Source organism: Ascaphus truei, chromosome 3 (genome assembly GCF_040206685.1).
Source record: "Ascaphus truei isolate aAscTru1 chromosome 3, aAscTru1.hap1, whole genome shotgun sequence".
NCBI lineage: Eukaryota > Metazoa > Chordata > Amphibia > Anura > Ascaphidae > Ascaphus > Ascaphus truei.
Window position 1 is genome coordinate 382,057,344 of NC_134485.1, and position 23,661 is coordinate 382,081,004.

At 42.8% G+C, this 23,661-nt stretch overlaps 1 protein-coding gene across 2 annotated transcripts in view; it reads left to right on the plus strand.

Annotated features, from left to right (window-relative positions):
• SLC35F2 (solute carrier family 35 member F2) overlaps nucleotides 1–5,811 on the plus strand; it is a 97,702-nt gene extending 91,891 nt beyond the window's left edge. For both annotated transcript variants that reach the window (XM_075592365.1, XM_075592366.1), the window contains one exon: nucleotides 3,902–5,811. In XM_075592365.1, the coding sequence (XP_075448480.1) occupies nucleotides 3,902–4,117 (216 nt within the window). In that variant the 3' untranslated portion in view covers nucleotides 4,118–5,811. The remainder of the gene's footprint in view (nucleotides 1–3,901) is intronic.
• The last annotated feature ends 17,850 nt before the right edge of the window (nucleotides 5,812–23,661 follow it).

A 23,661-nucleotide genomic window follows, 5' to 3' on the forward strand; every position in this document is an offset into this window, starting at 1 on the left:
ATGTTAAGTAATCTTTTCCTTTTATCTTTATTTTTCATCCTACTTGTCTACATAAATAAGTGTTCAAACATTCTAATTATTTGACAATGTGTTACCTAAGACGTTGTATTTATTGTGGATTTGTATGCAGTTTTCTTAACTAAAATCCATAATGCAAGTTTAAATATACTTCTTTAATTATGTACATACTTACATTCCAACCTTATATAATTTAGAACTTTTTTTGAATGGTCTTTAGAAATGTGCCTAACCTCTGCTCTGAGCTGTTATCAGCTTGCTTGTTTTATGTGGGGACTTGGCCATGAACAGCGTAACCGAAAACTGTATCTGGCTAGGCTTATCAATACAAGTTTCAGTTCTAATTCTAATTGCAAGGTTTGGTCCGATTTAATAGATTGGATGAAGGTTTATCTTGTATTGCGACCTCTATCTTCATTACTTTGAGACAGTTTCTTGAAGTGAACTCAGGTTCTTAAAGGAGCAATCCTACATAGCTGTGTTATAAAAGAATTTAACTCTAATTGGCTTCCCTAAATACAGTATATTTAACGTAGCAAAGTTTTGACTGCCTTCATCTTTTTTTTTTGTATTTTTTAATGGCTACTAAATAAGGAAATGTTTCATCAATGTTGTTTTCTTTTAATTTTTTTTTTTTAAATAACCTTCTCTCACCCATTTCAACAATTACTGAAAAGAGATAGCAGGATAAGGAGCTTTGCCTGTGCAAAATCATGTTAAACATAGTGATATCATGCAAAAAGGCAAGAGCCAGAGGAAATCAAAAGCCTCCCAAGTCTCCGCTCACCATGTTTACAGACCAACTTTAAACATAAGTGGTCCGATTTTGAAAAAAACGTCATCAGTCACCTGAGATCTAACCCCTTAACCCACTGCAGGCCCCATGACGTAACAACCACGTCATGAGGTTTTGGCACCTCATGGGCCCCAGATTGTGAAGTGCAGGAGGGGCTTTGGCACTAAGGGTTTGATATGTCACCGTCAATCGTTTACTTTGGTCCTTGGATGGATTGCCCCACGCAGTTAGCCTCCAGATGGGTCACACACACGGAGTGTGATGAGGATGATTTCATGTAAAATGAGACAACAGGATGGTGTAGGCGGTAAAACAGTGTATTATATACAGATGGCCACATGCCAAATGCATACTCTCGTTTTAAGCCTCGAATATAGGCATTGAAATAGACAGGGAAGTGTCACGGAGGCAAAGCAGAGTCCCACGATCAGGTTACGGTAGTACATGGCGGGCCTCCAAGGGTCTGTCCGGTGACGTCATCGGCGGGAGGGGGAGACACCCGGGTACTCGGGACTGACTGCGCACCAGTTCTTGCTACAGACGATGCTCATCACGCTCCATGTGTGTGACCCATCTGGAGGCCAACTACGTGGGGCAAGAAAACCAATCACTCCCAATTGATGTTTGAAGAACTTTTTCACATCGGTGGGATTTAACTTGCCATTTATTTTTCACTTTGCACTAATTTGCACTTTATTCCTGTTGCCAGCGCTCCCCTGTTTTCTCTTAAACTGTTTCTTTCAGACCCTACAGGAGGGTCTTATGAGGGTTGAGTGAAGGCAATTGGTTGCATATTGCTTTATTTACACTTTTTATCACTGCCTAATTGTTATTTTATTGCACAGCACTATTTTTCACTATTATTCATTTATCTATTTATATATTTCTTTGAGCACTTCATTATTTGAACACAGAGCACTGGGTGAATATCTGTTTTTCAATTACAAAATGTGCCAGCAAAGGAGTTCTTCAAAGGGTTCCTTGGCACCAGGAACGGAAGGGCATATATTTCAATCTTTTTATGGTCCCCAAGGCCCCAGTTTAGTTCCCTCCTGTACTGGACCTAAGGTCTGTCAACCACTTTTTAAGGGTCAGTCACTTCAAGATGAAATCCCTATGGGCCATACTCAATACTTTTTCAAACCTTCGATGTCAGGGCATCGTAGATCTAAAGGATGCATACCTCCACATTCTAATAATGGTATCAAAAGTACTTAACATTTTGTGTTATGTGGACGCATTACCAATTTACCGCACTTCCATTCAGATTGGCTACGGCTCCAAGAATATTCACCAATGTCCTAGCGGTTGTCATAGCCCATATCAGGAAGCTGGGTATTTTCACCCTTTGGCCAAAGCATTGTAAGCTTGCGAACCACGACAAGGCCAGACCCTGTTCGCAAGTCCTAACACTACCAGATAAAATACTAATATACCTCTATTAGGATTAAAATTCTCATTTACCTCTATTAGGAGGGAGAAAGACCACATTGGATCTATATGCAGTAGAATGAAAGGACCTACTAACTTGGGAAGTGGGGAGGGGCGGGCTTAAAACCTGGGAAGGAGGAGCCATTAACCTCCAACAGCTGAGAATAGGTTAGCAAAACACAAAACCCAAGCAAGCTCTTTTTGGGAACCCCTGAGCCCCTACAATGTATGTATGTATGTATGTATGTATGTATATATACAGTGGTTGACAAATCACCAAAAAATCTACTCGCCACACAAAAAAATCTACCAAACGTGTGCTGCTTGGGCCAATATTTACTCGGCCGGGGGTTAAATCCACTCGCCCGGGGCGAGCAAATGTATAGGTTTGTCGAACACTGTATATATATATATATATATGTATGTATGTATGTATGTATGAATGAATAAAAGAGCTTGCTGGGGTTTTGTGTGTTTTGTTAACCTCCTCCTTCCCAGGTTTTAAGCCCGCCCCTCCCCACTTCCCAAGTTAGTAGGTCCTTTTTTTGCATGTTACATTTTAGATTTAATAAGTATTGTCTTTGGACCCTAATTGAACATTGCATGTTTTGAAGAGAGTAACAGTCAAAGGAACAGTGACACATGCTGCACACCATTAGTCAAAAAACAAATCTGTATTACCAGTGCTGCTGTTTAAAGGGATACCTGTCACAAATATCCACGCTTGAACAGTGAAAAGGAAAGATCCAGCGCTCCACGGATTTGCAAAAGTATCAAATTTATTGCGCCATACACAACAACCGTTTCGACCTTAAGTGAAAGTTTCGTCTTTTTTAAGTGAAAAGGCATGTTCACTTGAAAAAGACCTACTAAGGTCGAAACGGTCGTTGTGTATGGCGCAATAATTTTGATACTTTTGCAAATCCGTGGAGCGCTGGATCTTTCCTTTTCTACAGTTGAAGAGAGTAACTGCATATTTTGGACACATTTTACATACTCTGCAAGTAGATCTTAAGAATATCTTTGGCAGCGTTTTAAGGTTATATTTGTGACGGATTGAGGGTAGATATTACTCATTTGAGGGACCCTGCAGGGGAGAAGTGGCTCGGCTAGATAGCGGTGTGTATTAACCCTGGTCACATGCTCACCTGTGCCGTTTGTGACAGGCACTATGTTACGTACTATAGGAGGAAAAGCCCTGTGAGTCATTGTTTCAGCTGACTGGGGGTTAGTGCTAGTACAGTAAGGTAATTAAAAAAATGCTTGGGAGAGACCTAATTTTAACCCTAAATACAAAAGAAGGCAGAGGAAAATGGGGAGGCTAAATGTGCCAAGAGGCACTTATCTTCCATCAAATTCAGTGTTTTTGTATCCGCTTCTGATCATATTGAATACGGCACTGTGTGTTTACAATGTCCAGTTCAACACACACAAAAAGCATTCACTAAAGCGAACCATATTTAAATCATTTGTGTTCAATTTTTGTAAAGAACATTGTGAAATGTTCACATTTGACATTTTATACCCTTCACTGCTCCTACATAGTCATTGGTGTTAGGCCTTTATGGTACGTCCCTGTTGTTGTTCGATTCTGATGGACGGAGGACTTTATCTTGGTGTGGTTGTAATTCTCGTTTCATGTTTGTTCCCATGCAGTTCTCCGGCCTCTACATCCTGGCGTTTCTTGTCATCATGGTGGGCTTTATCCTGTTCTGTAGCACTCCAACATACAGCGCCGAATCCTCCACAGAGTTACCTAGTGCAGGGATTGATAACACCGCAATGAAAGGGGAAGAGAATAACGAGGATACCGCCACTGTCCTGCAGCCTATCCCAGAAGAGCCCTCCACATTGAGCCTGGATACACCGTGAGTTTGCTGTATACAAGGAGCAACCAGGACCAGTGTCTGCCACACCAGCCTGTTGGGAAGCTCAGGGGGGAGACCAGCTTCAGGTTTTTTTTAAAAGGTTTTTTTCTTCTTCTTTTTTTTTAAATGGACTTTTGTATTTTTTTGTTTTGTGAGCCTTGCTATTTTTAATAACTAAACCTTACATAAACCCTAAAGTGGGCGGCTGTTCAGGTTTTGTAGTTCAACAGTTAGAAAGGGGTGGGGGTATTTTACAATCCCATGAGCCTCAAAAATAAAGCCTTTGGGGTTCAATGTTCTCTGCTGCAAAGTGAGGATCAAAAATGGGCTTCTATTTTGACCTGGTTTGCAGATGGGTTATTTTCTCATTCTTAGTGAACTTGGAACAATTTTTACTCCATTGTGAGTGAGATGCAGTAAAGTTGTATAATAGTTGTTTTGTTGTTTAAATACTGGTATTGGTTTTGGGGTGTTTAGTGCAAGGATGAAGCAGTCCAATTTTGCAGGTGACCATACAAAGATTTTCAGCACTCCCTCCAGGAATTCATTGAGGTTTACTATTTTATTATAAATATTTTATAAATCCATTTGACCACTGCACTTAATTTTTTTTTATTAATAACATTATTTGATGAGTGTTTTTAATAAACTATGTAGGTCGTCAAAGTGTGTCCCCGTGACTAGAGTTATTTTGTGATATTCTGCGTTGTTACTGACATTGAATCCTTTGGAAACTCTGTGATAATTCTGTGTTGTAACACAATATGGAGTGTTATCAGTACTGTAAGTAAAATAAAGGTGTCTGTGTGTGTCTGTGTGTGTCTGTGTGTGTCTGTGTGTGTCTGTGTGTGTCTGTGTGTGTCTGTGTGTGTCTGTGTCTTCGTGTGTCTGTGTCTTCATTGCTCCCACTGATAACATAATGTATCAGTAGAAGAGAACAGATTTTGTTAAAGAATTCAATGGGCTTGATAACACGATATCCCACCATAACATGCTAGCGGGTGTTTTCCTTGTCTCCATGCTGGCTGGATCTGTAATAATACAAAAGTACAGATGGCATTGCAGATACCCAAGTGTAACTTTAGACTGTTTTTGTCACAAACATATTTACCATCTTCCTTCAAATATTTGTGTAAAAACTTTGTCACGAGTAATTAAAAATGTTAACAAGTGTCTTTCACATTTCTTAGGCTACAGCACCTCTTGCCAGTACAGGCAAGTACAATATCAAGGTGCTGTTTGGCAATATCTCTGATCTTGTTGTATGTACTTTAATTAAGAATTCATATCTTACTGTATGAATGGTTACAACTGGACAAAAATGCTGGTTTTGTTTCAATTTTTTCTTTTTGGCGTTCAGCGCATTTTTTTAGGGATCAACAATTATACTTAATGGGACTGTATAAATGCCTTTTCTACTACATTTTCCTAATTTTAAAGCTTTATTCACAAATTGTTATTTTTTAGATTTAGAATTGTATTAAATTTATCTTTGTAAATAGTTGTAATTTTACCTTTAAGATTGTTTGATACCTTGAATCCTACAGTATATTCTATATACTATATTGAGTTCAGTTTTTACATGCACTGCACCAAACGTCTTTCATGTGTATAATTATTACTTGGGCTCTAATTTTATTAAGGCAATACCTGGAAGATTTATTTTTATTTGTACTTCCTACAAACATATATTTTATTTTAATTTTAATTTTTTTTAACAAAAATACACTGCCAAGGTAAACTGTGGTTTAAAATCTAAAAGCTTTTCTGCTTTGAGTTTGACTAAGGCCCGCTGTTCATTATGTATTTCTCTGTACGGGAGAAGAAATTAATAAGACTAAAAATAAAATCCTTTGGCTTCACAGAGTAGGGGCTTCCAATATTGAGGAGGCTAAATGTATTAACGGTTTATCAATAGAATGTACTGTTAATTTTGCCTCGGGGTTCGCCTTTCTAAGGGCTGGGACCCGCTGCGCCCGGCGGCGCGGGCGGCCACACGAGCGTTCCCCACCAGCAGGGGAATCCTCCTGAGCCGGTCCTGGTCCCCCCTGGCTGCACAGCTCACTACACGCTGTGACGCGTCAGCCGCCAGGGGATGCAAGAGAATTGTAATCCCTAGCGTCGACGCGTCACGTGGTGTGGCTGTGAGTCAATGAAGAGGGGAGGCTTTGGGAGGAGGGGAGGCTTTGGGAGGAGGGGAGGCTTTGGCAGGAGGGGAGGCTTTGGCAGGAGGGGAGGCTTTGGCAGGAGGGGAGGCTTTGGCAGGAGGGGAGGCTTTGGCAGGAGGGGAGGCTTTGGCAGGAGGGGAGGCTTTGGCAGGAGGGGAGGCTTTGGCAGGAGGGGAGGCTTGGGGAGGAGGGGAGGCTTGGGGAGGAGGGGAGGCTTGGGGAGGAGGGGAGGCTTGGGGAGGCTTTGGGAGGAGGGGAGGCTTGGGGAGGAGGGGAGGCTTGGGGAGGAGGGGAGGCTTTGGGAGGAGGGGAGGCTTTGGGAGGAGGGGAGGCTTTGGGAGGAGGGGAGGCTTTGGGAGGAGGGGAGGCTTTGGGAGGAGGGGAGGCTTTGGGAGGAGGGGAGGCTTTGGGAGGAGGGGAGGCTTTGGGAGGAGGGGAGGCTTGGGGAGGAGGGGAGGCTTGGGGAGGCTTTGGGAGGAGGGGAGGCTTTGGGAGGAGGGGAGGCTTTGGGAGGAGGGGAGGCTTGGGGAGGAGGGGAGGCTTGGGGAGGAGGGGAGGCTTGGGGAGGAGGGGAGGCTTTGGGAGGAGGGGAGGCTTTGGGAGGAGGGGAGGCTTTGGGAGGAGGGGAGGCTTTGGGAGGAGGGGAGGCTTTGGGAGGAGGGGAGGCTTTGGGAGGAGGGGAGGCTTGGGGAGGAGGGGAGGCTTGGGGAGGAGGGGAGGCTTGGGGAGGAGGGGAGGCTTTGGGAGGAGGGGAGGCTTGGGGAGGAGGGGAGGCTTTGGGAGGAGGGGAGGTTTCGGGAGGAGGGGAGGAGTGTGGAGGGAAAGCAGTGTGTGTGTCTGTGTGTCTGTGTGTCTGTGTGTCTGTGTGTCTGTGTGTCTGTGTGTCTGTGTGTTTGTGTCTGAGTGCCTATCTGTGTTTGTGTATGTGTGTGCCTGAGTGCGTGTGTGTGTGTGTGTGTGTGTGTGTGTGTGTGTGTGTGTGTGTGTGTGTGTGTGTGTGTGTGCCTGCCTGTGTGTGTGCATGAGTGTGTGTATGTGTGCATGAGTGTCAGCGTGTGAGCCCGCAGCATCTCCCGAGCCCGAGGAGGGGGGGGGTAGCGGGTCCCTCCGCTTAAACCACGCCCCCACTCCAGCCCCGGCTCCCGCTCCCTACAGACCGCATATCGCGGTCTGTGTCTGTCAGCGCCCCGCCTGTCTGCAGTGCGGGCGCGCTGACTGAGGGAGCGGGGCCTTAGCCTAAAGCGTCAATCCTCTTCATACAGTACTCGCTAAAGAAAAAATAAATAAACATTGCCTTTCTTTTTACCATTGCAAAGTCCTTTTGCTGCCATTTGTAGCAATCCCAACTTTCTGAAATTCTTCCGTTACATTTTGAAGTTGCTGAAAATTGGCCTTCTTGGGATGGTAAAATAACCTCTGCTGTTCACACTCATTAAGATGCAGATTGCCATGGTACGGAAGCCAATGAAATAATAACCAGGTGAAAAGTAAGCAGCAGATCATCACAACATGATCCTATTGAAGGGGGTGGCCAACTCCAGTCCTCAAGAGCGACCAACAGGTCAGGTTTTCAGGATATCCCTGCTTCAGCCACTAGGTGTTTGTAGTAGGAGTCGGTCTAATGTAATGTAACTAAAGGCTCGACATTAAATAAGCCAAGTCTTGGTATAGCATTTATTCTGCCTCAAGCTGGGAAAACAGCAGGGTGAAAAAAAGTGTTATAAAGAAATATATGAAAGCAATCAAACTTAAACACTATTCATTACTACATGACTTGCATCATATTAGTCATGCATTTAGGCCAAACACCCTGATCAATATGAACATTTCAGTAGTTCATTAGAGTTTATTCTCTATAAAGTTTAACTCGATTTTTTTCCTGTGACAAAATAATTTGTTTATCTCATCCATTGTCTGGGCGAGCCAAAATATAGTGCCCCTCCTGACCTTGCTTTTGCCCAGACCTTCACAGCTCTGACCTTACTTCCTTTGTTTTACATTCCAATCGTCCTACTGTAATATTGCTGCAGATACAGTACAAGGAGCCCTCTGACAATGTTACAAAACTAGTGTAATTCCTTCTGCAACTAGAAAGGACAAATACCAAGCTAAAGCAATCACTACAATAATAATAGTTGCACGTATATAGTTTTATGTATATGCAAGGTATTCATTATATACTCTGTTACCTTTCCTATTCACACGCTGTATGTAAACTTAATGCTTGAAGTGCCTCCAATGTGCCCCTTAGTCAATAGAAGGATTATTTTTATTTTTTTACTATTTCACTGCTTTTAAGCCACATTATATTTATTGTTTAGCCTAATTCTTAACAAGACTTTTTCTACGGTAGAAGCCCTGAATGAGCACAAAACAAATAGGCATTTATTTTCTTTACACTTGGGTTTGTATTCTTATAGTCGGTCTAATGAAGGCTAGCAGCCTAATACAGCCACTGTTGAGCCCAACAAATGAATTCTTAACTGTCCAGTGTTAGACCAGTAAAAGTTTCTTTAATTACACTTCAATAAAAATGAGTGGGGATAAAATTGCCCGCCTGACTTGGCTTGTACTGTACACTGGTAGGGGATGGGATTACAGTATGACTGGGTGAAGCAGTAGAGCCGGCATTCTTGGGATGTGCTTCTGTCAAATTGCACGGGGCAACCTCCTCATCCTCCTCTCTCGTCATACTCTGGTATTATGTACAAGTAGTCATGTTTTATTAGTAGATTTGTCTCCCGTATTCCCCTTTCCTTTCTGTACCCCATAACATTTTGTAACGAATAGTGTATATATTATATATATATATATGGTAAATATGGATATATATATATATATATATATATATATATATATATATATATATATATATATATATATATATATATATATATATATATATATATATACACGTCCATATTTACCAAGCGGTGCTAAGCCACATGGCTATTCACTTGTTATGACTTACAGCCTAGCAACTAGCCCCACTTAGTAAATATGACCCATTATGTCGGAACGGTCTGCGTTTGTGCCAAAGTAGCAATGGGCCACTCACTGTTGTAAAATTAAAATGCGTTAACTGAAGTTATTAAAAAAAAATTATTTTTAAATGCATTATTCTGTTTTTAAATTCACACACTTATTGCAATTTCCGAGGTAATAGAATATTTGATACTGTGTTTAATTCAACAAATATCCACCCAAGATGGTTCCGTTTGTTTGAAGGACTTGCTCATATTTGTTGACAGATTAAATAAAGCCAGTACTTTAAGATCTTTGTCGTTTGGTGGGGTTTGTTCTTTTTTTACTTCCTACTTTTAAAATATATGAAAGTGCATACTCTGTCAATTTATATGATCAGGAATTATTTGAATGAGGGCTCAACTATATTTCTAAAAAAAAAAAAAAAGTGCGCCCAGAGCACATGTATTTTAAGTGAAACTTCTTTGTCTTTTGTCACAGAAATTGCATTTGTGATGGTGTGTCCGCTCCTTGGGCACGTCATGTTTTCACTGTTCCTCATGTACCACAAAATAGATTCTAAGCTCTTCAGGGCAGAGACGCATGCCTGCAAAGATTCTATGTACAGCGCTCCGTACACTGTCGGTGCTATACAAGAAAAATAAATCAACGCTGATATATTTACGTAGAAGCTTGAAACCAAAAAAAAAAAAGTGCGTCACAAATAACTTACAGAACTGATGGTTTTAAGAACGAAAAACCCCTGTCTGTCGGTTTTTCTGTTTGACAATTGACGGCATCATAATAACTTTACAATCGTAGTACAAAAGGGAAATAACAGTTTACACGTGTACTTGCAGGTGACAAACAGTCCCATCACTGCAAGACATTAGATTGTACAACCCTCAAAAGCATTTGTTTACCATAGAAATGTAAAATAAGATAGTAAGAATACCTTTCAGAATATTGCAAAACATGTCAGTCAGATACCGTTAGCCTATTAATCATGCTACAGGTAGTCCTCGTTATCCAACGTTTCACTTAACAACGAATAGCACATCCAACGCTTTACAATGCAACGCTAAGGGCCATTTTTCTACTCCAGAATGCATTATCCAACGCTCACCGCCACCGATTAACATGGGACTCACTTTACACCGGTTTCGCTATCCAACGCTACTTCCAGAACGGATTCCTGCGCGGCCGCGCCCGTTTCATTAAAAAAAAAAGTGTCAGGAAAAAAAATGCTGGCAATCCCCTTGTGCAGAGCAGAGGTCTCGGCGCGCATGCGCAGGGAAAGCAGTCTGTCCGGCCTGCTTCCTGTGGGCCTGTTCCCCTGCTCCCAACGTGGGACGGAGGGGAAGTGCCATGGCGAGCCCGCGCCCGCCAACCCAGCTTCCCCTGTCCAAGCCTCATGCCCCAGGGGCCAGATGGGGGGAAATGCTCCCACGGGAATTAGCCCGCCAGTCTCGCCCAACCACCACCCCCCAACCCCCCCCCCCACACCCGAGCCTACCTCCTGCCCTGGGCAGCGGGGATTTGGGGCAGGGGGGGGAAGCGAGGCAAAAACAATGGATGAAGTGTCTGGCGGGCAGGGAAGCAAGAAGCAGCACCAACCCGGTCAAGGTCAGTCACTCACCCAGGCAGACAGTTCCTGAGTCACTCACCCACCCAGGCAGTCACGCAGTCACCCACCCATACTTAACCCCCTCCACCCCCAGGCCCATACTGAATCCTCCCCAGGCCTTTTGTCACATTGGATGTAGCATTGGGTATCTTTGTTTTTTGTTGAAAATATAAAAATAAACAGATTGCATTGTAATGTTTTTTTCCGTATTACAATAAGAAGAAAACAGTTAAGTAAAAGTTGCGCGCTTTTTCGTGGTAGGTGCGCTATGGGTTTGGGGTGGGGGGGAGGGGCCTGCTCCTTTCATTTGTCCTGGGCCCCATGATTTCTGTTGGAGGCCCTGCGTTGGATAACTGAGGACTGACTGCCTGTACTGTACTTAGCTCGCTGGTTTAGCTGGGACTGTCCATTAATGTAAAACTGTCCTAATCCTTCTGAACACTAGGTGGAGCTTTAATCTTTTCATACTACACAGAAATGGACAAGGTGATACATTGTGCTCAATTGCATGTAATTTCCCAGAATCCCTGGCTGCAATCGAGCACTATATGCAGCGGCGGATTTTTAGATCCGCCACCCCTAGGCACTTACATGTGGCAGCCGCCTCCTTGTTGCCGCCCTCCTTCCGAATCGCATGGTCAAATGACGCCACGGACGTCACCAACGTGATGTCACACAGCGTCTCATTGCCGTGGTAACGAGACATCATGATGTCATTTTACGGCACACCGTCCTGTTGCCATGGCAACGAGACGCCGTGTGACGTCACATTGGTGACGTCCTGACGCTGCGATTCGGAAGGAGGAGGCCGCCACATGTAAGTGCCTTCCTATCAGGCCTGATACGCATGCGAGCACAGCATCTGTATATGGGGGTGGATATTTTTGCCGCCCCAAAATTTTACTGCCCTAGGCCAGGGCCTGTTGGTCTTAATGGGAAATCTGCCACTGACAGAGATAATAGTGAAAGACAGGGTGGCAGACCTGTCTGAAACATGTGAATGTGCTCATGATATAGTGATATTTTATATACTGTATGGTGGAGGGTTTTGTCCCTTTTTTCCCACCATAACTTATGTAATGTGTGGTTGAAACCAATTCCAGTTTCACATTGCATGGTCAGTATAACCAGCCTCTCACTGATGAGACCCAGAATGTCAAAATAGCTGTCTGGGAGTAGGTTTACTGGCTCTGCACTTCTTTAACTCAGGCTGTGCTGAAAAGCCGTGTAATGAGGCTGGCATAAGCTTATAGGGATCCATGTTAAAATGGCCATGAAGTAAAAGGTGACAGTGTGCTCATTTGTATGTCATTACTCAGAATCCCTAGCTCTAGTGAAAACATTGTACTGTAAGACAGCGGTGCGGGGCGGGCCTCTGCAAGAATAAAACTTGCCTCGATTCAGGCACTGTGACTCGTCGCCATGGCAACGCGGCGGCAAATTACGGTGCGGGGTGACGTCACATGGCCGTCTCTATTGAAACTGGGTCGTGACGCCACGTCACATGACCCCGTGGCGTCATTTGACGCCGCACACAAGGGAAAAGGGGGGTGAGGGGGAGCTGGCAGGGGGGTGCAGCTCAAAAATTTGCTCTCCTCTGGTCTGTGATCTGAAAAAAGCAGGGTTGCAGACCTGTCTGAGACATGGGAATATGCTCACAAGTGTTAGTTTAATTTACCATACTACACACAAGTTAAATTGATCTTGAATGGAATATTTATAGTGAATTGCCATGTTATTGTTTATGAATAATTCATTGTTATGCAACACAGTGTACAGCAAGTTGATAAATAACTGTTTAATTCCTTTGCTGTTGAAAAGGACTGCAGCGCTTTCCTGGGTTAAAAGCACAAATAAGACATGTACTTCTTTTTCTGGAAGAAAGCAGGATAGAAGTTGTTGAAGGAGTGACGTGGAGATAAAGACACCAAGTACGATGCCAGAAAGGATCGCCAGTATCACAGCTTATTGAACATTTGCCATGTACAAGCTCATTAGACACCATTGCTAAGATTTATTTAAAAAAAAAAAGCATTTAAACTATTTTTCTGTAATATACGGTGGTTGCTGTGGTCCTCCTCTGATGGCATTGCATCTTCCTGTTAGCCCGTGAGAGTAAGTCTGGCAGCCATATTGCTTTCCGAAAAGGGGCCAAAAAACGCAGGCACATAAAAAAGGTAAATACCTCCGGAACCAGCAGGTCCCTGGAGATAAAAAAAAAAAAAAACTTGGTCCTGCTCCACGAGACCCATCTGGTTCCGATTCTGTAAAATAAAAAGTCAAAACTAAATTGAGAAGGGGTGGGGGGGAGATTGCTGTTATTACATGCTTGATAGTAGTGCTACTTAGCTTTGTATTTGTTTTGCAGGTATAATATGGGCTAACCGTTTCACTAATAGAAGGGCCAGAAAAACATCGCCTTGCAAAGCAATACATTGCAGGTCGTTCTGGTAGAGAGAGAATGTTAATGTAAAGGACCAAGGAAAAAAAATCTACCTTGCCTGCTTTATCCAAGTAGCTAAGAGAGGGACTCGTAGGATACTAGAAGAGGGGAGCATATTGTACACAGAAGTGGATAATGTTTTCAAGTCAATGTCCGTGTACATCTGCGTTGCCCTAAAGGCGGACAGGCTAATGGGGCTCCCCAAGGGCTGCTCCCCTCTGCACAGGACCAGCGTGCTAAGGGTTAACATTTGCTTGTACTTTGTGGAACGTCAACCCCACCAACTGGAATGTTAATGAGCCAAGTGGACACACATAACTTTTTGTTCACAGCTGCATTGAAAATCAACCACCCCAGTGTACATCTGCGTTGCACCAAAGACAGCCAGCCTTTGGCACAGCCAAAGGGTGTGAGCCATTTGGTGATGTTAAAGCTGCTCTATTTCAATCAGTAAATCACAAGCCCTTTATCCCCTGTACTCCAATTTTCCAACTCTATCTGTCCATGAAATGTCTGTGAATTGACTGTATAACCCTGTTCTTTTAATGTAACCATGTATTTTTATAACTCTGTGCCCAGGACATACTTGAAAACGAGAGGTAACTCTCAATGTATTACAGCATGGTAAAACATTTTTATAAATAAATTAATTAAATGGGAGTTAACTCCGGAACAGGTGCACTACCCTGTACTGGCACTGGATGAATCTACTCCTTAATTAAGATTATAATTATAATGTATATATTACAATGTTCATTAGTATTTAAAAAATAAAAAATAAAAGCACAAATAGATCAGCATCTTTGTACAAGGCATTTTTATGGTCTTCTGAAAGACAAGTAGCACTTATGTAGCACTGCTTCCTTCCCCCCCCCTCCCCCTTCCCCACTACAGGTGTCATGGTGTGTAATACCTGTGAGGGTCCAGGAGAGATGAGCGTCCCCGATGGTAAGGGGCCTCCAGTCATACATAGCAGGCGCCAGGTGTACTGGAGACAGTCCCCACCATGACAGTCCTCAAGCATACCTCTACCCAATAGACACTTAGGAAAAGCTATACAAAACAGGATCCTTTATTTGTAGCAGCCCACTGCAGTTATTACAGCATATGCATGGGGTTTTAGGTTAGGTCCCAGACCTCTGAATGGTACCGGCCTTCTTGCAATCTTGAGGCCTTGTGCTTTGCTCAGATCTTGGGCTGCAGTCAGCCCCAAGAAGGAGAGACTAGAACTGCATGTCTCAACCCTAGGAGTGGGAGACCTCAACTGACTATAATTTAGAACACTTCCTCCCTAAGACACGGAGGAGGGCACAAGGTCTGCACCACGATTGGCTGTACACAGACCCAGTTCACCTCCACCCCTGTCACTCAGAGAGGGGGGCTAAACCTCACAGGATAGCCTGCCACTGCCTGTAGCTACTAGGACTTACGTGACAGGAGGCAGAAGTATAGTCTGTACCAGCCATGGCTACACTTAAAAGGGTCATTATATGTAACAAATGACCTGCTCCCTGGTAGGTGCTTATGCGGGTGCAGCATGGGACTAATGGGAGGCCTCCTGCTTTAAGCTCAGAGGACATCAGATAAGTGGTTTTCAGAAGACACAAAATGCAGCTGTGCTAGTAATTGAAAGACCAATTTATTATTCCGGGGATTTGAGCAAGGCAAAGAAATCCATTAGCTCTTAGCTATTTTCAGAAATGTGACCTTTTCCCCCCACATCATTTGTGCAGAGTGGAGTTACTTCTGCAAGATATGATTTTCAGGCACAAATAGATATAGTACTAAAAAATAAATCATAATAAAGGAATCCAAGAAGGGCATGAATTAAAACGGGTGCTCAGCTGCAGTCCCCACCACCCCCAACAGGTCAGGGTTTTAGGATATCCCAGCTTCAGAACAGGTGGCTCAATCAGTCCCTGCTTCAGCATAGGGGGCACAATCTGTCCCTGCAGTCTTCAATTGAGCCACCTGTGCTAAAGCTGGGATATCCCGAAAATCTGACCTTTTGGGTGGGGGGAGGCTTTGAGGACTGGAGTTGAGCTCCCGTGAATTATAACACTGTTTTATTTATACCTTATACTGTACGTGAACAATAGTTTTTAAACGGCAAGTTGCTATAATCTTTGACGGTTGTAAGGATAACATGACATGCAGCACATGTTAGAGAGTGGGGGAATGGCTAACCATCACATTATTTATGCCATTGCTGCCGAATAAAATCATTGCAGGCTTCCTTGGTATTAAAAGGGTTAAACTAGAACACCACGTTTTTGTGTTTTTGCTATGAATGCAGAATCACTGCAAGGATAACCAAGAAACCATTGTTTCATGCTCCAATCAGATCTCGTTTAATGTAAATACATAACCATTTTACATACAAATGTAATATGTTTCTTATTCAAATGTACACAAGCTCAGACCAAGGGATGCAGAAATGAGTCTACAGCTACAGTTGCATTAGGTAACTCCTACCTCCTTCTCTTATAACCATTAAACATGTGGAGCTCTGATGCATGCAGCACATCGGTTGGGCCAGAACAGAGCAAAGAGATTTCATGTGAAGAGCTTTGTTAGCTAAATGATTATGGTCATGCCCATTTAATCTGAATACCATTTTAACACCTCAAATATTTGTGAGTCTTTTAGTCCAAAAAAACTCCTTACAGAGATCCATGAAGAATAAAAATTAGACCACCATTCGTGCTGCTTAAAAGGTAATAATAGTAATGACCTATCCTAAATTATGAGTGTGAATCATTCAGCATTAACATGACACTGCACCTGTGGACCCACAGCCCTGAATGCTAAATAATGCAGCCCAAAGCGGAAGTTTAGGAAGAGGTGCCGTGTTGTCACTCCTCTGTAAGATGATAGAGTTGGAAGTGTGCTGTTGATGAGATTTTGTACGTGTTATTACACGTTGCAGTCACTCCTCTGTAAGACGATAGAATTGGAAGGGTGCTGTTGATGGGATTTTGTATGTTGGATGAGAGAAGGCTGGCTAATTTCCCAGTTCTGTTTTGGTGGGTTGAGCTCTGCATCCAATATCTGTGAGTACTACATAAAGTACCGGAGATGTATGAAACCTTCCATTAAAGCACAGAGGGTGTCGTGTATCAAGGTCTCCTGGCTGCAAAAATTGGTATAAAATGGAGTTAAAAAAAAACGGCTCCTAATTTACCAAAAAAGAAGGTCTAATAGGAAACAATTGTATTTAAAAAAAAAAATCAGGTGCCTTTTTTTTGCTCCAGGTTTGCCCCACTTTTGCAGTCGGGAGACTGATAAATGACCCCTGTAAATCTCATACTGGGTTTTCAGATTATGCCATTCACACTATTGCACAAACTGATAGGAAGGAGACCAGCACTATTAATTACTAGACGGTGAAAGCAGTGCCGTTCTGTTGGTTTGGAATCTGTAACACAACCCTTGCAATTACAGGATGGCAAGACACTTTCTTTGCCTACATGCTTCATATTGCATGGGGGACAAAAATAGCAGATCAAGCAACACATCAGTCACCAACCTGCATATGGTGAGGAAGAGGCACCTCTGATGTATATGTCAACCCACAAATACCTTCACAAGCATTTCAATGGAAGGTTAGATAAAAGGCGTGCTTCTTTTCCATTTAAGAAAATCACAGGTAGTTGGAAACCTTATATACTAGCTGTACCATAAAAACAAGATTCTTCATTTAGGATTTTGAGCCTTTAGTTGATGGGGGCTGATGATGGAGTATCAGAGGTACAAAGAATGACTATGGGGCCTATTCTCGTATCTCTGAAGTGTCAAGCTGCATCTTAAGAGCCCTTTCCGATCAGATTGATATGCTTTGCTATTCTGTCAGCCCTTTTCACATGTCCAATCTATGTCTAAAAGGCTTTTTTAGAAGCGGTTTCACTCCGGCTCTGCCAATCCGATCAGTTTGTCAAATAGCCACCAACCATAGGGAGAAGGAGTGGCTCAGTGAGTAAAGACACTGACTGGCACCGAGTTTGAAGCAGGGGAGCCTGGTTCAATTCCCAGTGTTGGCTCTTTATGACCTTGATGAAGGAGAGATGGAGCACTACTGTAAAAAACAACTACTAGAGAGTGGGTCCCAAAATAAAAGCCGTTTTAATGGATCAGAGCATGGATACAAAAAATGAGCCCTAAGGCCCCCACCAACGCGTTTCGAGCTTCCGCTCTTTCTCAAGGTGTGTACTGATCTATCCAAACCCCTTACCTGATATACGTTCATTTTCCCGCCATTCGCCACCATCTACCCGTCGCCGAGGCGCGTCACAAGTGGGGCGCCGTGCGCAGCATAGAATGGTGACGTCAGCGCGTCTGTGAACTTATGAACAACCAAAACTTTATTGATGCCCGATCTCAAACATACAGTAACATACTTACAACTATAGAAACTTTATTAACAACCAAAGATCCAAAAGTGCACAAAGGCTCTGTATATATATATATATATATGAATATACAAAAAATATATGAAATAAAAACAGGATAAAAACAGTTTTAAAAAAAATGGTTATCGTGAAAAAATCTTTTATAAGTGTATAATCTTTTTGTAAGTATGACCCCTGTTCCATATACTCAAAAGGAAAAGATGTATAAGTGTATACGTACAAAAAAACAGGGACTAGGGAATGTATGTATATAAATAGTAAATTATCTATTCCCATGTATACACACATTCTAATTATGTAGTGGAGGATGTGAGGTCATAATGTCCACATCACCATTAAGTAACTGATGCTCAAAAAGAAATTGAAAATAGATTTTTTTTGAAAAAAAGATCTTAAACAATATAATCTAGTTTTATCCATGTCATCCCCTTCACATTTTATCTGTCATCATCTATTCATTGATATTAAATATATAGATAACTCAATTCATATAAGAAAAGCATTAACAGTGAAAGGGGTGACATAGAAACAATTTTTTCTGATCCTGAAAGAGAGAGCACACACCTGTGGAGGTATATCTCACCTGAGATCAACCAACAGTGAGTTAATCTATTCATTTATACACCCCAGTTATCCACATAGATGTATTTAGGCTGGACACTAGCAAGTGTGAGTTCTCACTAATCAAGAGGTGGAACTCTCCAGTTTATTGGTTTATAGAGGGTCTGATGTATTTATCATTTCATGGTTGGTCACATCATTTGGTGGGATACTTCAAGGATACAGTTTACAGCATTTATGCCATCATGAGCCTATGCAGCCTTTGTGATCTATGTTGAGCACCATACAGCTTTTTGTTTCCTTATGACATTGGGCAAGTCACTTTATCTCCCTGTGCCTCAGGCACAAAAAAAAACATAGATTGTAAGCTCCACGGGGCAGGGCCCTGTGCCTGCAAAATGTATCTGTAAAGTGCTACGTAAAATTAGCAGCACTATACAAGAACATGCTATTATTATTATTATTAACTCACATTTTTTGACGACCCCTGTAAGTCAATACAGTCAATACTGTAAGTCAGATTGGGGATGGAGTTAGCACCAACTCTGGTCATTTCGCTTAAAAAAAGTAAGTACAATCCGTGCGGTTTGTCACTTTTTATAGATGTGGTTGAGAAGATGCAATTTGCAATAGAGATTAGGGTTTTATTTCACATTTCATTTAGCTACTTCTGAACATGCCAAGCCATGCAGTTTGCCAATGACAACTTTGTAGCTATGAGAATAGGCCCCTTGGACGTGGGATATGGAATTATTATAAGGAGGACGACCATAATATTAATATCTGTTTTTTTTGGGGTTTTTTTAAATCTTTTTATTGGAAACATATAAATACAGATAGACAATAAACAGTGTCATGGGCACATGACTGGAAACTTCAGGATGTTTACCAATACAGGTTTTCTAGGTAACAAGGTAAAGAAGGGAAGGAGGGAGCAGAAAGAGACAAACAGACAGGGAAGGATTAGGTTGGGGGGGGGGAGGAGGGAAGAGGAGCAGAGGTAGGATCCTCCTGGGTCTCTGTCTTTTCTATCTGGCGGCGTCCACTCGGCTTGAGCCTAAGCCTGGCCGGGGCCCTGTGCTACCAGCCAGAGGTCCCAGGTTTTCCAGAACTGAGGCATTCTTTTATGGGCATGGCATGAGCATGGCTGTGAGCTTCTCCATAGTCATGACTGCATTTATCCTCCTGACTACCGTGCTTCTCGCCGGAACGTTAACCTGTTTCCAGGCCGCTACTACAGAACATCTAGCGGCCATCAAAATGGATGAAACCAGCCTGGCTATTGGTGTGGGGAGAATCCCAATGGGTTTTCCAAGCACATAGGTCAAAGGGTCCATGGGAAACAGGATCCCTGAGGTTTCACGGAGAAGCGTCTGGATCATGGACCAGAACTTCTGAATCTCTGCACATGATCACCAAATGTGGGCCATGTCTCCCTTTTGTCCACATCCCCTCCAGCACAGGTCAGGTGTACTGGGGAAAATCTGGTTCAGCCTAGCCAGGGTCAAGTACCACTGGAATATGATTTTATATATATTCTCTTGTTACTGTGCAAATTGAGGTTTTAGCTGCCGATTCCCAGATATCCTCCCAGTCGGCCACGTCTATCCCCATTTTGAGGTCCGCAGACCACGTTAACATATATTGGTGGTTCGGGGGGTTAGCTGTCGACTCCATCCTCCATCCCCATTAATATCTGTTTTCAAAAATATTATTCCTCAATATTCCATATTTGATGACTGCCCTAGGCTTCTTAATCACATTTGTGAATTAAATAAAACTTCTAGTGTGATATTATATTGAATGAAACGAGCAATGTGGTACCATGATTTATACCTACATGCAATTTATCTTTCCTTGACAAGAAAACACATTGGGGCCCATCAAAGTGTCATTTGTAGAAGTTTTTTTTACAGGTTTACTCCAGAATCCCCCTCCCCACCATATTCTACAAAGGAAATTCTTATTTAAAGAAGTGGTGTTTTCCCTTTGAGGAAAATGGTGATGGTTTCCATATTAAACGAAGGAAAGCTAATCAATTACATCAAGCACAGATATCTTTTAAAGGGGGATATGTTTGAAGGATTATACATGTTGCTGGTGCTTTCCAGGGGAGAGGATTAGAGGCTCCAATGGGCCACTGGAATGTTGAGCAGGAAGGGCGCTAATAAACTTCAGCAGGTGGTGGGGGGAGTGGTCCAGGGGCCCTAACTGTAAACTGTCAGGGCCCCTGACTCCCCCTAACTAGTGACCGGGGGGAGGTCCGAAGCCCCTAACTGGCGGTCAGGGGGTACGAGGTCTGGGAGCCCTGACTGTTGGGGTGGGTGATCTGAGGGTCCTACCTGGTGTCCGGAGGTGGGGAGTCCGGGAGCCTCACCTTGTGACTACGGGCCGTAGCTGAAGACTGGGAGGTGGGTCATCTGGTGTTCTACTTGTTGACCGGTGTGTGTGGGGTTCGGGAAGATGTCCCAGTGCTCCCCCACTGTCTGAGACCCTGAAGTGCTAGTTTAATTGATGCATAACGTAGAGAAACATCTGCACAATATGACCATTGTTATACGTGCTTGTGACCACTCCCTATATCCTTTGCAGACATGCAAAGTGCCAAGATGCCCTGGCTCACAGAGATAAATACCAAAGCATTTCAGTGATACTTGTCTCCAGCTGGATGCAATTCAAATAAGAAATATTGGGTGGCACATAGGACACACACCAGCAACACACAGCTCACATGCCCTCATTTACTAAGCAGTGTTCTGCCATAAGACACCTTCCAGTACGAAAAGACAACAATACAATACAGGTTAATTAACCCTTAAAGTTCATACATTTGAATTCATGCACTTACAATTCTGCTAAACTTGTGTTGTAATTCTTTTCCTATCCGGAGTGTCAGAGGTTTAGGTCTCCAATACATATAGAGTTGCAATGGAAATAGAAGAGAGAAAAGATCATGGCACAATACATTTCTACAGTAGCCTTAGCAGTGATAGGCACCAGTGACGGGACGCCACACGGTGACTTGCGGCCTGTGGTCTGGGACCAGATAACTCACAGTAAGAGACTCTGAAAGGTGAGACCCTCCAGCAGGAGTTCACCCCATGCAGAGGCGGATGCCTTTGCGAACAGACCTACGTCGGTGGATCAGACGGATCCTACTTGTTATTCGGTAGTACCCGGGTACTGGAGTGCCCGAGCAGGTACCACACCTAAGTGCACCAACAGTCCACGGGGTAGCGCTACTCCCTACACTTTGGGTGGGACTGACATTGGGGGGAAAAGACACCAGGGATTTTGGTCCCTCGCAGATGGAGGTGCTGCACAGAGGCGAACAAGAGGTCACCCACAGGCTCCCAGTGGCGGAGGCTCAGGCCTTCTGGTAGCCAGACAGGTAACGGCAGTACCGGTAGTTCATTTAGTGATGGGGGAAAAGGGGCTACATTAGTACTAAGGCAGTGGGCACATAGGAGTTGCATTAACTTCAGGTCATATCACAAAGAGGCTAAACAGTAACCAAGCACCTAGGTATCAGCTGTCTTCTAGTAGCTGAGTAAATGATCTCCCCTTAATACTTATGTGTACAACACTACGTACATGCAATCACAACTCCCCTCCCTCTGGGTGAGTATAATATATAATACGTCCTAGACACTATCCACTAGAATAAAATTGAAATTAAATTGTATAAATCCGATGACAGCCCTAGCTTGGGAAGGAAATGTTACTACTATAGATTAAAAGATATTCTAGAGTACACATGTGATAATATTTTCATATGTACTGTAATTAAAGCTGCTGCAAGTAAAGTGGCAAAGTGTGGTCTAATCTCACATGAAATAAACATCTGTTTGCATTTATACCCACCAAACATCCCACTGCTTAATAAAGTAACATAAAAATAAAGCTTGTGGTTGTTGCTATGGACACCCAGGAGTGAAAGAGCGGATCTATATTTAGAGGTTTATTAATATAGACTAGCAGCTGTGATCTGCTTTTCCTTAATAGGAATCTCTGTATTGTTATAAACGTTTCTTTTCTCTGATTTCTTTTAGAATTACAAATATTAACTGCTTTAAATGCCGAAACATCCAACATCCACATCTAGTTACATTTTGTGCGTGTTAAGAAACAGAATTGTCACAGTTGTTGAGGTTACGAAACCAATTGTCCCTAGTTATAAGCCACTTCTCCATTTTCTTATGCAAGTTTATGTACGGGATAAATCTTAGCGGGCCGACTCTTCAATTTTGCGCCACCTGAGTCAAACACAGTTCTTTAGTGGAAGTAAAAGGAAGTCACGGCTTTATTGTTATTTAACTGCAGCAAGGCCGCTAGTCAATGTAATACAGGGAAAAGGGAGACCAAAAAGCGCACCAGCACAAACGGAGCAGGAAGAACCCAGGACAAAAAATGATTAAAAGGGCAGTTTAATGTGACAAAAGACCCATCCAACGCGTTTCAAACGTCACAGTGTTCTTTTTCAAGGTCAATGTAGTCAATGTATGCAGACAAAATCGGGCGTCCTGCAACGAGGGAGACCCTTAACAGGCCGATTCCGACTGGTCTCCCCTGCTCAGGAATGCTCTGCCCTCAGTCCACCCCTTGGCCCAACCGTACAGGTTGACGCCCAACTTTCTTTACCTAATTTGGGCAGGGCCCCAGCCCGACCGCATGAGTCGGTGCCTCTAGCCAGCGTTTCTCAACCTTATTTAACCCATACCCCCTTTTGATAAACATAAAAATCTCACGCCCCTCTTCAAATCTGCCTCTTCCGATTAATTTTTATTTGAAATTTGAAATATTGCGACTAACAATAAATCAAAGCATTTTTGTGCACACTACATTTTCTGATGTATTTTGTGCGCTAAAATTCTAAATGTTTATTTTGAAATAAAACATGAAGTCACCTACAAGCAGGAAATCACCATAGCGATAAATCATGTGGCTGTTTAATTGCACAGCGGCATCATCCACACACTACAAATGCTACAGCGTAACTCTGAAATAAAGAAAGATAAAGGAAAGATAATAGGGGCATTACTGCATCATGCAATAAGCTGCATACTTTCTATAGTAAAAAAGCAATAGTTATAATTGCTTTTGTTTCTGTTTTCAAAATAAAAAATGGTATCATAATATTGAACACACGTCTCCCCAAACATACACCTCTTTAGGACTATACATTACTTGTTACATTGTATTGGGAAGTACCTCGTATGTTCACCTCTTACTCTGTACTTGAAATGTTCCCATTTGTACACTAACCCTAACTCTATACCTTCTGTCGTCATTTCGGTGGAACATAGATTTAGATTACAATATTGAATCGGGTCTTAAGGTTAAGTTGCAATAATGGACAATTATGCACCATCAAAG